Genomic DNA, 13,953 nt, shown 5'->3' on the forward strand with positions numbered 1-13,953 from the left:
CAGTGGCGCAATCTCGGCTCACTGCAAGCTCCGCCTCCCGGGTTCACACCATTCTCCTGCCTCAGCCTCTCCGAGTAGCTGGGACTACAGGCGCCCGCCACCACGCCCAGCTAATTTTTTGTATTTTTAGTAGAGACGGGGTTTCACCCTGGTCTCGATCTCCTGACCTCGTGATCCGCCCGCCTCGGCCTCCCAAAGTGCTGGGATTACAAGCGTGAGCCACCGCGCCCGGCCCCTGATACTCTTTTTTAATTCTTTGTGAACTGCATCTGCCTCCTCATTACTTAATCTGTCCTCTGACATCTATATTCATCATCCCATGGCAATGGATCTACTCCAATCAGATAATGCAAGATCAGTAATGACCCAATTGCCCAGGAAGATGACTTCATTCTCCTTGACCTCTGAACTGCATTTGATATCAGTGACTCCTCACTCTCATATTGACTTCTCCTTTCTTTTGTAAATATGCACCCTCCGCATTCTCTCTTCCACCTCTTCTATTATTTTGTCTTGCTCAGAACCTAGAGATGGCACCTTTTCTGTCTCCTTCACACAGTCTTCTTCTTCCTTCCGCCCTTCAAATGGGAGCGATCACTGAGCCTCACACCTTTCTAAAGCTTTGGCAGAAGTAGAATGTAGCATCTTTATGTCTGGGACTCCCAAACCCAGAGCAACAGCCCTGGCCTTTCTCCTAGGCTCCGGGTGAACCCCTCCATCTGCTTCCTTATCATTCCCATTTGGGCGTACCAACATCATTTCCAAGTAAACATTAGTTCAGCACCTTTCTCTCATCCTCAGTCTGACTTCTTCCTTTGACTTTCCCTTTTTTTTTTTTTCTTGAGACAGAGTCTTCTTCTGTCACCCAGACTAGAGTGCAGTGGTGCTATCTCAGCTCACTGCAACCTCCACCTCCCAGGTTCATGCAGTTCTCCTGCCTCAGCCTCCCACGTAGGTGGGATCACAGGCATGTGCCACCACGCCCAGCTAATTTTTGTATTTTTAGTAGAGACCATGTTGCCCAGGCTGGTCTCGAACTCCTGACCAAGTGATCCACCTGCCTCAGTCTCCAAAGTGTTGGGATTACAGGCATGAGCCACTGCGCCCAGCCGACTTCCCTATTTCTGATCAAGGTATATACAGGAAAAAAAAAAGTTCATAAATTTTCCCAATTCTAGGGTACTTTCTCTCTTGCACCCAGGGGTATGTACATCTCTTTGGGTGATATTCATTAATTCGTTGTTCTTTTCAAATGCCAACATGAAACCTTGAAACCTTTCTAATCTCTTCAACCAGATACGTTATCTCCCTTCTTAGCACACGGTACCCTTATCAAAGCACATTTATATTCTGTCTTACAGTGTAGTGTAATTGTTGTTTAACCTATCACAGACAGTGTAGTGTAATTGTTGTTTGCTTTAACCTATCACAGAATTCTTGACATTACCACCTAATTTTCCAAGTGAAACAATATTATTATACTTCCATCTCCTTACACAGGAGGTGTTCTTTTTTAAATATGTGGTTTGCTTTTTCTTTAGAAGGAATCCCTTAGCAAAGAAATGTAAGCATTTTTTACTACTATATCTGAATAGTGTGCCTAATTATCTACCACCACTACCCCCCTCTAATCTTCCATCCTGGGAGAACACAAGTAGCAGCTGGATTTGTTTATATTGTTACTTATATTATAACACCGCAAATACAAGACAAAGACTTTAACTGATGTGATAGAAGAATATAGTACCTTAGGATTTCCTCTCACACTGCAGTTTAGGGTGGCATTGTAACCAGCTATGGCATAGGTGTTAACCAAAGGCTGAGTAAACATGGGTGCCTCTGAGAAATCAAAGTCTTCATACACTGGATTTTTGTAGATTTTACCTTAAAAACAAGCATTACAAATATGTTAAAATTATGTAAATTGGCCTGAGAATATATTATTGGTGGCATACTTTACACATGATTAAAACTTCCCTGAACTTAGAAAAACGTGGACAAAGATGAGCAAATGCCACGTGGCAAACATTCTGAGGGGTACAAATGTAGCCAATCATACGTGGTATAGAAAGCCAGAGGGGTCATCTGAAACTGAACCAGATATTGAGAAGACTTTGGTGTCTTTCTGAGTATTTTGAATAGAAATTTGTTCTAATGTGAAAATTCACAAGGAAGGTTTTTAGAAGAGTGGTTTATGATGAAATGAAAAGATAAGGATAGAATTTAGTTTCTCCTTTTATCACAGAGTGGGTCCCATGTGTGGCTACAATGAAGGTGTCCAAGAATAAAAGTAGAAACTCTAGAAGAAAATGTCTACTTTTTCCTGCCTCTGGGGTATTAGCCATTTATAGATCCACTGCCTAGAAGCTGGAATTAATTAAAGCCTATATTTGTAAAAAATGCAATAATAATATAATTTCACTTAAATTTTACTTGAACACCATTATCATAATTTTACAATGTACATTTACCATTTTTTTGTTCCCTTTCACCACATCTCTTTTTCCAGTCTTCTCTGTCTAGTCACTGTCAACCAAGGTTTTCAAATGTCAGTCCATTCCCAACTCACCATCCTTGGCGATCACTGCACTCTCTTTAGTCATGGTGGCGTCCTCACTGAGGCCGCACATGTTTTCAGAAAAGACCCGGAAGTAATATTCATTCCCTATGACCAATTCAGTAATGGTGGCACTGGTTCGGTGATAATGCTCAATGACAGTAAACCATTCCTAAAAGAAAAAAAAATAATAACTGGAGGAAAATCACCTAAAAGTATACAATTTTTCTAACTGTAGATTGGGATAAATAACAAGGATGCTTTATTAACAAAAAGAAAAAAGATCACTCGTTTTTATATGGAGAGTAATAATATATGTTGTTAAAATGTGTTGAAACAATGTATACTTTGTTTAATATTTTACAACTTATTTGCAATTGACTACGTAATTTAATCTTCATTTACACATTAGATTCATATACCCTAGATGTCATCTACTATCTTTATATTTTTTCATAACCTTTAGGTGTCTGTCATCTATTTATCTACCTACCTACCTATTTGTCTTCCTAGCTGTCTTTTGTAGAATAAAGTATAACTACAGAATTTTAGTGCCAACTTATTATGAGAAAGACCTGAAGCTAAATCACTAGAGAAACATTAGTAACATCCAGTACATTTACTTAACATTATTATTATACATCTTTTTCTTTATGAGACAGGATCTCGCTCTGTCACCCAGGCTGGAGTGCAGTGATGCGATCTTGGCTTACTACAGTCTTGACCTCCCGGGCTCAATAGACCCTTTCACCTCAGCCTCCCGAGTAACTGGGACTACAGGCACGTGCTACCACACCCAGCTAATTTATTTTTTATAGAGCGGAGGTCTCCCTATGTTGTCCAGGCTGGTCTCAAACTCCTGGGCTCAAGCAATCCTCCTGCCTCAGCCTTCCAAAATGCTAGGACTACAGGTATGAGCCACTGCTCCCAGCTGATATTATTAACTTTGGTTCTGTTTTTTCTTTTTGAGATGGAGTCTTGCTTTGTCATCCTGTCTAGAGTACAGTGGCACAATCTCAGCTCACTACAACCTCCGCCTTCCGGGTTCAAGCAATTCTCCTGCCTCAGCCTCCCAAGTAGCTGGGATTTCAGGCATGAGAAAACCTGGTGATCTTTAGCAAGTCATTTATCCTCTGTGAGCCTCAGTTTCCTCATCTATAAAATAAGTTTATAATAAGTCATACTCCAACTAGGTTGCTTTTTAAACACATTAAGCCAGGGGTTTTCAATCTTTTGGCTTCCCTGGAAAAAGAATTGTCTTGGGCCACACATAAAATACACTAATGCTAACGACAGCTGATGAGCTGAAAAAAAATCATAAAAAAACTCATAACGTTTTAAGAAAGTTTACAAATATGTGTTGGGCTGCATTCAAAGCCGTCCTGGGTTGCATGCGGCCCGTGGGCCACTGGTTGGACAAGCTTGCATTAAGCTCTTTTTCTCCTCCAGACCTTTCCGCATTTGCACATGCTGTAACCTTGTAGAATCTTTCTTTTCTAACTGGTGTCTGTCTTTTTTCTTTTTTGTAGACATAAGTGCACAGTATCCAACATTTATTTCATGAGGAGAAAGAGTTGCATGGGTGTAAATCTGAGTCAAGGTCTCGAGTAAATATTCGTTGAATGAATGAGCTTATTGAATTCTACTGAGCATTGAACCAGTTGCTTTTTATCATTTTAGCTTTGTAATAATCAAGCAAGGGATATTTGTGCCCTCATTATATAGATGAGGAAAATAGAGATCAAAGAGCTCAAGTGATTGTGGTCACATGTGGTCCTTATACATGTGGTCTTAGGTAGCAATGCTGGGGTTCAAGTCCAGCTCTGTGGCTCCACAGGTCTTTTCCTTTCTGCCCTGCCACATCACTTCTCCACAGCCCCAGTTGGCTCCTCACCAGTGAGGCCCTTGTGCCACCTCCTTTACCTCTGATGAAATGTGCTTTTGCTGCTGATGAACCAGACAAAGCCAGACCTTACCATGCTCTTCTTGTCAGCCTTCTGGATGGTATACCCTGTGATAGCAGCATTTCCATCATCCTTTGGTGGAGTCCATGTGAGAGCGACATTTTCTCCCCAGACATCCTCAATCTTCACAGTTTGGGGTGGACCTGGGCGGTCTACAGGATGAATTCATGGTGTCATTGCAAGGTCACTTTCTTTCCCAGTCTACATTTTGTTTCATGAGGATATTTTAAAAGACCCTTTCCTCTGTTAACAGGAGGCATCACTCTTCTAGACCCTACCATGGGGGCTTCTGAGACCCTTTGCCTTCCAGTAGAATGGAGCCAAGCCAAAGGGCACAGAGCAGCCTCAACACTCCCTTCAACTTAACAAAACTGAAAAAGGATTAGCCAGTGGGAAAAGAGTGCTTAATTTAAAAGGAATGACCCTTTAAGGTAGGAGGCTGTTATAGGAAGTTGCTCCTTTGGTTAGAGCAACTTTCAGCAAATTTACTGAAACACAATGATAACAATGGTTGGAAACAAGGCTTTTTCTAGCTCTGTCTTAAATTTCTTTCTTTCTTTTCTTTTTTTTTGGAGACAGAGTCTCAGTCTGTCACCCAGGCTGAGTGCAGTGGTGCAATCTTGGCTCACAGCAACCTCCTCCTCCCAGGTTCAAGCGATTTTCATGCCTCAGCCTCCCAAGTAGCTGGAACCACAAGTTTGTGCCACAATGTCTGGCTAATTTTTGCATTTTTAGTACAGACAGGTTTTTACCATGTTGACCAGGCTTGTCTCAAATTCCTGGCCCCAAGTGATCTGCCGGCCTCCCAAAGTGCTGGTATTACAGGTGTGAGCCACCACACCCGGCCTTAAATGTATTTCTTGACATTGCAAAAATTACAGTATAATTTAAGTGAGAGGGGTCCATCCATAAGGGGTCCTTCCTCTATTCCCCTGACTCTGGACAGAAGTAAGCACTAACCTTATTTATTCTTTGGGCAAGTGAGTATCTAACTACTCTGGCAGGATCAAAGAATTCAGTGTTTAACTGTTCAGTTTTGCTTAAGTACATCTTCCTTATATTAATATTAAAAAAAATTCAGGCCGGGCGCGGTGCCTCACGCTTATAATCCCAGCACTTTGGGAGGCCGAGGCGGGCGGATCACGAGGTCAGGAGATCGAGACCACAGTGAAACCCCGTCTCTACTAAAAATACAAAAAAAAAAAAATTAGCCGGGCGTGGTGGCGGGCGCCTGTAGTCCCAGCTACTCGGAGAGGCTGAGGCAGGAGAATGGCGTGAACCCAGGAGGCGGAGCTTGCAGTGAGCCGAGATCGGGCCACTGCACTCCAGCCTGGGTGACAGAGCGAGACTCCGTCTCAAAAAAAAAAAAAAAAAAAAAAAAAAAAAAATTCTTCATTCTCCATGAAAACTGTTAGTAAATTTTAGGTGTAGTAAGAAACATGTTAAACTATAGCTAGAATCTATAATGTCTAGAATGTAAGAATTCAACATAAGAAATAATTTTATCATCAGGGAGATGAGAAACTAAGAGTAAGAGAGAGCTGGGTTGTAGAATAGTGCAGAAGGATTTCACTAAAAAGTACATTCATTAATTTTCTTGAACATATATGCCTTAAATCTCCCATGATTAGTCTTTTGAGTTGGTGAGAATTCATTCTGAAATGGTAACAAATCTTACTGTCTTTTTTTTGGAGACAGAGTCTCACTCTGTCACCCAGGCTAGAGTGCAGTGGCGTGATCTCAGCTCACTGCAACTTCCACCTCCTGGGTTCAAGCGATTCTCCTGCCTCAGTTTCCCAAATAGCTGGGATTACAGGTGCACGCCACCATGCCCAGCTAATTTTTGTATTTTTAGTAGAGACGGGGCTTCAAAATGTTGGCCAGGCTGGTCTTGAACTCCTGACCCCAAGTGATCTGCCTACGTTGGCCTCCCAAAGTACTGGGATTACAGGTGTAAGCTATCACGCCCGGCCTAATTTATCTATTTTTAAAAAACAAATCTAAAAAAAGAGTTTTATGTAGAGCCAGCCTAACAAAACTCCTGCTCTTGCCTTAGGGACAAGGACAATTCATCCCTATACTGCTTTGACAGAACATTCTGGCTCCTTCATCTAAACCTACCAATGATCTGGATGTCAATTGATGCGGTCTCCACGAATTTGTCCACTTTGACTTGCAGATCATATTTCCCAGAGTGACTCCTCTCTGCTTTTCTAATAAATATGATTGTATCAGTCTCAGAGTTGCGAATGTTTATTTGATTCTTATCGATTTCTGCACCATCCTTCTTCCAAGTTAATTCTGGTCTTGGTTTTCCCTAAAAAGAAAGACAGCAAAAGCAGAGGGGGTAAATCATATTGTCTCAAGATGTTTCTTCAGCATTATGAGAAGGACAATGGCTTAACCCATTCTAGGCAGGGCTGGAAACAACCACCCTTCTCGTCTGGTGGTGAGCAATTACAGCAGCAAAGCTGTAATCTGTATCTTATGTGCAAGGCACTACCTTAGGTACATAACATTGATTATTTTCCTTAATCTTCACATCAAGCTTATTATCATTATCCTCATTTTTTGGATAGAGAAGTTAAATAATTTGCCCAACGTCTTGCAGTTAAGTAAACACTGGAACCAGGTCTCCCAGCTGGGTCTCCTAGGCCCCAAAAGCCTACACAACACAGGATAATTGTTAAGAGCATGGACTCTGGGGCCCTGGAATCTATATCTAGCTCCTGACCACTTAACGTCTGTGTGACCCTGGGCAAATTACTTACTAAGCTTTCCGTGCCTCAACGGGAATAATGGTAGTACCTATCTCAAAGAGTGGTTATAAAGATTAAAGTCCTGAGAAAGATTCTGCCCAATACATAAGTTTTTGTAGTTAATATCATCTAAAATTTTTTTTGACAGAGTTTGGCTCTTGTCGCCCAGGCTGGAGTGCAGTGGCACAATCTTGGCTCACTGTAACCTCCACCTCTTGGGTTCAAGGGATTCTCCTGCCTCACCCTCCCAAGTAGCTGGGTTTACAGGCACGCACCACCATGCTTGGCTAATTTTTGTAGTTGTTAGTAGAAGCAGGGTTTCACCAAGTTGGCCAGGCTGGTCTCAAACTCCTGACCTCATGTGATTCACACGCCTCAGCTTTCCAAAGTGCTGGGATCACGGGTGTGAGCCACCGTGCCCGGCCAGTATCATCTAAATGTTAGTGATTATTATTCTACTGTCCTGTGCTGCTCATTTTAGACTTGTCTAGAATTCTCTCTCTGTTCCCTCTCGCTGTTGAAACTATTCTTTAAGAGCAGAATTTAAGAAATCATAATCCCATTCATGAACCTGAGTTTTCATTTCTATTACAAAGGAATTTCCTAGAATCCCTGAGCATCCAGGCGTACCCTGGCAGACAGGAACCAAGCATGAATTCTGTCAGCTAAGGCACAGCTTTCCTGTGGGCTCTGAACATGGCTAGGTTATAATAAGAGATGTAGAGCTACACACCAAACCACTGCTTCAGAGCCTGAAGAGTGGTTGGGGATGTTCAGACTCACACATGGGAAGCAGAGAATGACATTGTTGAAGATAGGGAAAAACAGTTCAAGCTTCTTTCCTTAAATGTACAACTTGCTGTTAGCCACTAGGGAAAAATGTGGGTTCTCTAATAATATACAGAGTGAACAAAACCACTCAATTAAGTGACGGGGCCATGGACTCTGTTCTTGGCCCTACCATTGACTTTCTGTGTGACGTTGGGCAAGTCACTTAACTTCCCTGTCAGTTTCTTCCCCTCTCAAGCAAGGTAAGGAAATCTGGCCTTCCTGCCTCACAGGGTGTTTCTGAGGATCAAATGAGAAAATGTTTGCGAACTCTAGAGATTACACAAATATACAAACATCACACTTTGGTCTCATCTCCCTTCCTGGGGGCTGAACAGTCTCTGGGATGCCAGATCTATGGGGGTCCCTGTTCTCATGATTTTTTCTCTCTCGGACTCAGTGACAGAAACTGAACACGTAGACCCCCAGATCTGGGAACTGGGATTAGCTGTGGTGGCAGGAATGATGTGGAGACTTCAGGGCTGACTCAGCAGCCCCAGTGCAGGGTTGGGGCTGGGTCCCCCATACCTGCCTTGTTGTCACTTCTGGTTTTATTTGATGCTGCAGGAGAAGGAAAGTGAGAAGAACCTTGCCAAGCCAGCCACTTCCTCCTCAGCTGTGTTCCGCTTCACTTCCTCCTTGGCTTTCACTCTGATTTCATGCCGGGGGTATGTAGTACACAATGCCTCTCCTTAGGTTTGCACCCAGAGTGCAATGAGGATGGCCTGAATTGGCCATCCCTTTAGTTTGGTTTCATGGGATCCTGGGTTTGAACAGAGTTCTCTGTGTGTGTGTGTGCGTGTGTGTGTGTGTGTATGTGTGTCAAATGTGTGTAGAGACCTACATTCTAAGGCCAGGCTGGCTGATACGACAGCCACAAGGTACACGTGGCTATTTAAATTAAAATTAAAATTAAAGAAAATTAAAAATTTATTTCTCCAGTCACACTAGTTCCTGGTTAGACGTTTCAAGTGCTCAACAGCCTCATGTGGCTAGTGGCTACCATACTGGACATCACTGATATAGAACATTTCTAACATTGAAGAAAGTTCTATTGAACAGCACTGTCTGGAGGGGTCATATGAATAGGGAGCTGGAGAGTAAGGGTTGGCAGGTGCAGGGCATGTGTGTGTATTTGTATAAGACCAAAATTGACTATTGTAAGTAAAGACTAGTGAATTTTGTGAAGAACAGATTCTTTTGCTGGAACAATGATTTAATATTGTTCATATATTTCAGTTAGTGTCATCGTGGTTTCAAATTTCAGTTGTCACCCTTATTGAAATTATTTTGGTTTGGGGTCATTGTGGGAACTAAGCACACACTGTTTTCCTGAATGTTACACTGAGAGCTTCACTTAAAATGATGGGTTTTACAAATGTATAGGAACAAAAGAATCTTCAAGCATTTCTTCACTTGGTATCTCCTTGATGTTTCTTCCCTGCCCACCTAGTCCCTGAACTTCAGGCAAGACTATATCTCATTTGTCTCATGCAGAAAGAAAATCTATGACGGTTTCTATAGATTTCTCTATTTTGATAGCAGGAGATTGCTTAATCATTCTCCAATACTCTTTCATTCTTTATTTACCTCCTCTCCCTCTGAGGAAATCCTGAATCATGATGAACTTAAATGCTAGAGTACCTCTTCCTACTTCCTAAACTAACCCAGCCCTGGAAAGAGAAAAAGAGCGACCCTTGAACTCTTACCTGGAAAGGTATAACCAGATTGACAGCTTCTCCAACTCTGCGGATATAGGTTTGCTTCAGGTGTCTTGGGATGCGAATCTTTGGAGGTTCTGAGAGAGGGTAAAACGGCACAATTTTGCAATCAGTCTGGTGTCTGAAAATAGCCTTACAAAAGCAAAATGGCATGATGCTCGCCAGCATACCCTTGTGGTCATATCTCGGCAATAAAATCTGAGATGTGCCACTAACAGACGATATATGGTAACTGGTTCAAAATGTGTGTGTGTGTGTGTTTTTCCACGCAGAGATGTTTTAACAGTTTGACTCAGCAAAATTTATCCCTGACATCCTTGGCTTTATTGCAACTTTGTATTTTTATTGTTATAATAAGCCTAAAGCAACTTTATAGAAAAATACATTTCTCTTAGGGCCTTATACATACTATGCATACTTTTCATAGTTTCTTTTTTTTTTTTTTTCAGACAGAGTCTCTCCCTGTTGCCCAGGCTGGAGTGCAGTGGCATTGCTCGCTGCAACCTCCGCCTCCTGGGTTCAGGCGATTCTCATGTCTCAGCCTCCCAAGTAGCTGAGACTACAGGCACATGCCACCACGCCTGACTAATTTTTGTATTTTTAGTAGAGATGGGATTTTGCCATGTTGGCCAGGCTAGTCTCAAACTTGTGACCTCAGGTGATCCACCTGCCTTAGTCTCCCAAAGTGCTGGGATTACCGGCATGAGCCACCACATCTGGCCAGTCATTCATAGTTTCTAACAGTGAGTATATTTGCCAGGGAACATTCCACAAAAGATCTATAGGCACCACATTAGCTGGGAGGACTGTCCATTCTTCCTTACCAGAAAAAACAAAATGTTAGCACCCAGCACTTGCTATTTAGGTGACTCTGTTGGAATTTGACAGTAACTTTCTCCCTGTGTGACAATGGTGAAGTACATAATAGGCAACCCTGGCCCACTGTGTATTAATATTCATTAATTAAACATCATGAAGATACTAGAGCATGTCACTGCAAATCCATCAGGAGCAGGGAGTCAAAGGCTCATAGGCTCACAGGGATGAAGCAGTTCTTCTTACTTATTTCCTCAAGTAAAAGTGGAGCTTCTGTGCAAAAAAGTCACCTATTCATCCTCCAACTCAGTTGTATGGTGCTTTTCCTGGGGACAACCATTGTACTGCAGTGTGCAGCCTAAGTACTTCAGACATACTTTGCATTTCATTGTCACACAAGTCTAGAAAAAAACATACTCAAGAGCCAAGATTTGACGAAAGTTATTATTCTTATTCTTGTTTTGTTTTGTTTGAGACAAGGTCTTGCTCTGTCACCCAGGCTGAAGTGCAGTGGCGTGATCTTGGCTCACTGCAGCCTCCGCCTCCTGGGTTCAAGCGATTCTCCCACCTCCGCCTCCTGTGTAGCTGGGACCACAGGTGTGCGCTACCACACCCAGCAAATTTTTGTATTTTTAGTAGAGACGTCGTTTTGCCATGTTCCCCAGGCTGGTCTCAAACTCCTGGGCTTAAGTGATCTGCCCGCCTCAGCCTCCCAAACAAGTGGAATTACAGGCATGAGGCATTGTGCTCAGCCAAAATTAATTATTTTTATGCTTTATTAAGAACACTCTAAGAGCCAGGCATGGTGGCTCACGCCTGTAATCCCAGCACTTTGGGAGGCTGAGGCAGGTGGATCACTTGAGGTCAGGAGTTCAAGACCAGCCTGACCAACATGGTGAAACCCTGTCTCTACTAAAAAATACCAAAAAAATTAGCCAGGCATAGTGGTGCACATCTATAATCCCAACTACTTGGGAGGCTGAGGCAGGAGAATTGCTTGAACCTGGGAGGCAGAGGTTGCAGTGGCCAAGACTGTGCCATTGCACTCCAGCCTAGGCAACAAGAGCAAAACTCCATCTCAAAAAAAAAAAAAAAAAAAGGCTCTAAGGCAAAACTGGCCCTTTTATTTCAACTGTTGAGTGCATGGTGGTGAGGAAGGCAAGGCTGGCTAAGGTACAAATAATACATTCATAATATTATGAAAATAGTTCTGACCCTGCAGATTCATTGGAGGCATATGGTTGTTGTAGGGATTGTTTGCATGGTTGTATTAACATACTCTCTCTCCACTGTGAATAGGCAGCCCAGCCAGAGTTGGCTTCTGGAACCAAGAGAGGTTAACTAACTGGTCCTCAGAGTACCAAGATAAACCTGAAGGTGATCTCCCACATTGCCTGAAGAGAGCTTTTTTGTTAAGTTCTAACTGTTAGGAAGCATTAACAAAATATCAAACGAGTAACAACAAAATAGGAGGTTTTGAGAAAGAAAGTAGTTTGAAGAAAAAAAAAGTGAACAATGTAAAATGGAGTCTAAATTTTGAAAGCCTTGTCACCTACCTATGACTTCCTTCACGAGAATGGGCTGAGAATAGTACTTGGGTTCGCTGGCACCAGCTGCATTAACAGCCTTCACACGCACAAAGATCTTTGCATCTGTTGGCAGACCTGTGATGGTGAACTTCGTCTTGTCGATCAGATCTTTGTTTGCAACTATCCAGTCCTCAGCTGAAGTCCGTAAAGGAAAAGGAAAAGAAGGAGGAACGCTGTTTAGTGAAAAAAATCATCTTAACTGTTACAGTCAACTCCAAATTAGTATTTTGCTCATAATAATACATCACTTAGAGAGATTATGACTTTGATCTGGACTCCTACTACATGGGTAGACATTTTTCAAATATTAAATAAAAAACAGCCTAAAATAGCTAACATAAATAATAGGAAAAATAAACTATAAGATTCTGCTGTTTCTGAAAAATCTTTATTCAGCATGAAAGCATCCTGAGTAATAGTAACTGTCCACAAGAATTTTGTAGCAGTTTTATTCCAATTTGGTTTTATAATGATTCAAGCAATCATGATAGCTAGCCATCTATACACATTAAAGTTCAGGAAAACAGGAAAAGGCTATCTTTATGAATGAGAGACATTGACCTTTATAGTCATATAATATGTTTTTATCCTGGCTGATTTACTATTGTAAGACACTGACATGGGTATAGGGAACCTGACCATATTTATTCACATTGATGAGGAGAAAAAGCTTATATCACAAAGAGAAAACACAGTTCATGGGCTGATTCCTCATAAGGAGTTGGTACCATTCTATCCTTGCAACCAAAATCTAATTTTAAAAAGTTTTTGGCAGCTTGTGTATCACATCAAGAGAATTTTAACCCAGCATTGAGGGCTTACAAATGTTTCAGCATCTAAAAGTTAGTATGCATTTTGCCCACAGGAAGAAAGGAGACTTTGATCCCACACTATTAACTCACTGCTCCCTCTCCCCCAACTCTAAGGATGTGTGTGTGTGTGTGTGTGTGTGTGTGTGTGTGTGTGTGTGTGTGTGTGTTTGTGTGTGTGTGTGTGTGTGTGTGTGTGTGATGAGTATTCTTCATGCTTGGTCATTCAATATTCCCAGAAACATTATAATATAGTAAGAAAATTTGAGAGCTTCACAAAATACTTTACCTGGCAGATCATAGGCAGCCTCCCCATTTTCATCAGACTGTTTTGCTGATGTACCTTTGAGAATCCGTCATTAAAATTAATTAAAGACACCCACTTTCACACCAGAAGAATATCGTATCAGCAGTCAGCATTCTCTGTTAGTAAAGTATGCAAAGTGTGCAAAGAGATTTGTCCTCAGAGTAGTGACGAAAGAGACCAAACGCTGTTAGGGGGGTTCCTCAGGAGAGCACAGCCTGCTCTGTGCAGACTGTGGCTTCTGTCCTGAGGCACCTGCCACAAAGAAAAGGACAAAAAAGAAAAGAATAGAGAAGAGGAGAAAGGAGGCTGAGACACCTCCAGCGGTGGGAAGAAGAGATAGAAAAGAACAAAGCAAGACCCTGAAGAAAACAGAGGAGCAGGTCCTGGAATCTGCGGGGAAGCAGCACACAGTGAGACAGTCTATCCTTGTGCCTGTCTCTGCCGCCCCGGCAGGGGAGGATTCTCTTGGGTGCCCAGGGAACACAGTGCTCCCACAGTGGGGCTCCCTCATTCAAGACTGGGAGTGCAGGCCCTTGGGATAAGGCCAGCCCTGTTTTACCAGGGCCCAAGTTCTGAATAGAATTGCCCCAGCAGCTCAGGAGG

The 13,953-nt window shown here is 42.3% G+C and overlaps 1 protein-coding gene across 8 annotated transcripts in view; it reads right to left on the reverse strand.

The window, feature by feature from the left end:
* The window catches only part of MYBPC1 (myosin binding protein C1), a 108,278-nt gene that overhangs the window by 16,392 nt on the left and 77,933 nt on the right, over positions 1-13,953 (reverse strand). For 7 of the 8 annotated variants that reach the window (XM_058425503.1, XM_058425501.1, XM_032168894.2 and 4 more), the window contains 6 exons: positions 12,202-12,369; positions 9,818-9,906; positions 6,643-6,838; positions 4,534-4,673; positions 2,570-2,729; positions 1,748-1,884 (listed from right to left, as the gene is read on the reverse strand). In XM_058425503.1, the coding sequence (XP_058281486.1) occupies positions 1,748-1,884; positions 2,570-2,729; positions 4,534-4,673; positions 6,643-6,838; positions 9,818-9,906; positions 12,202-12,369 (890 nt within the window). Of the gene's footprint in view, positions 1-1,747; positions 1,885-2,569; positions 2,730-4,533; positions 4,674-6,642; positions 6,839-9,817; positions 9,907-12,201; positions 12,370-13,332; positions 13,387-13,953 lie in introns of all 8 variants that reach the window. The other variant, XM_058425507.1, reaches the window with a different exon arrangement.

The sequence above is a fragment of the Hylobates moloch genome, unplaced genomic scaffold (genome assembly GCF_009828535.3).
Source record: "Hylobates moloch isolate HMO894 unplaced genomic scaffold, HMol_V3 SCAFFOLD_12, whole genome shotgun sequence".
NCBI classification, from domain to species: Eukaryota; Metazoa; Chordata; class Mammalia; order Primates; family Hylobatidae; genus Hylobates; species Hylobates moloch.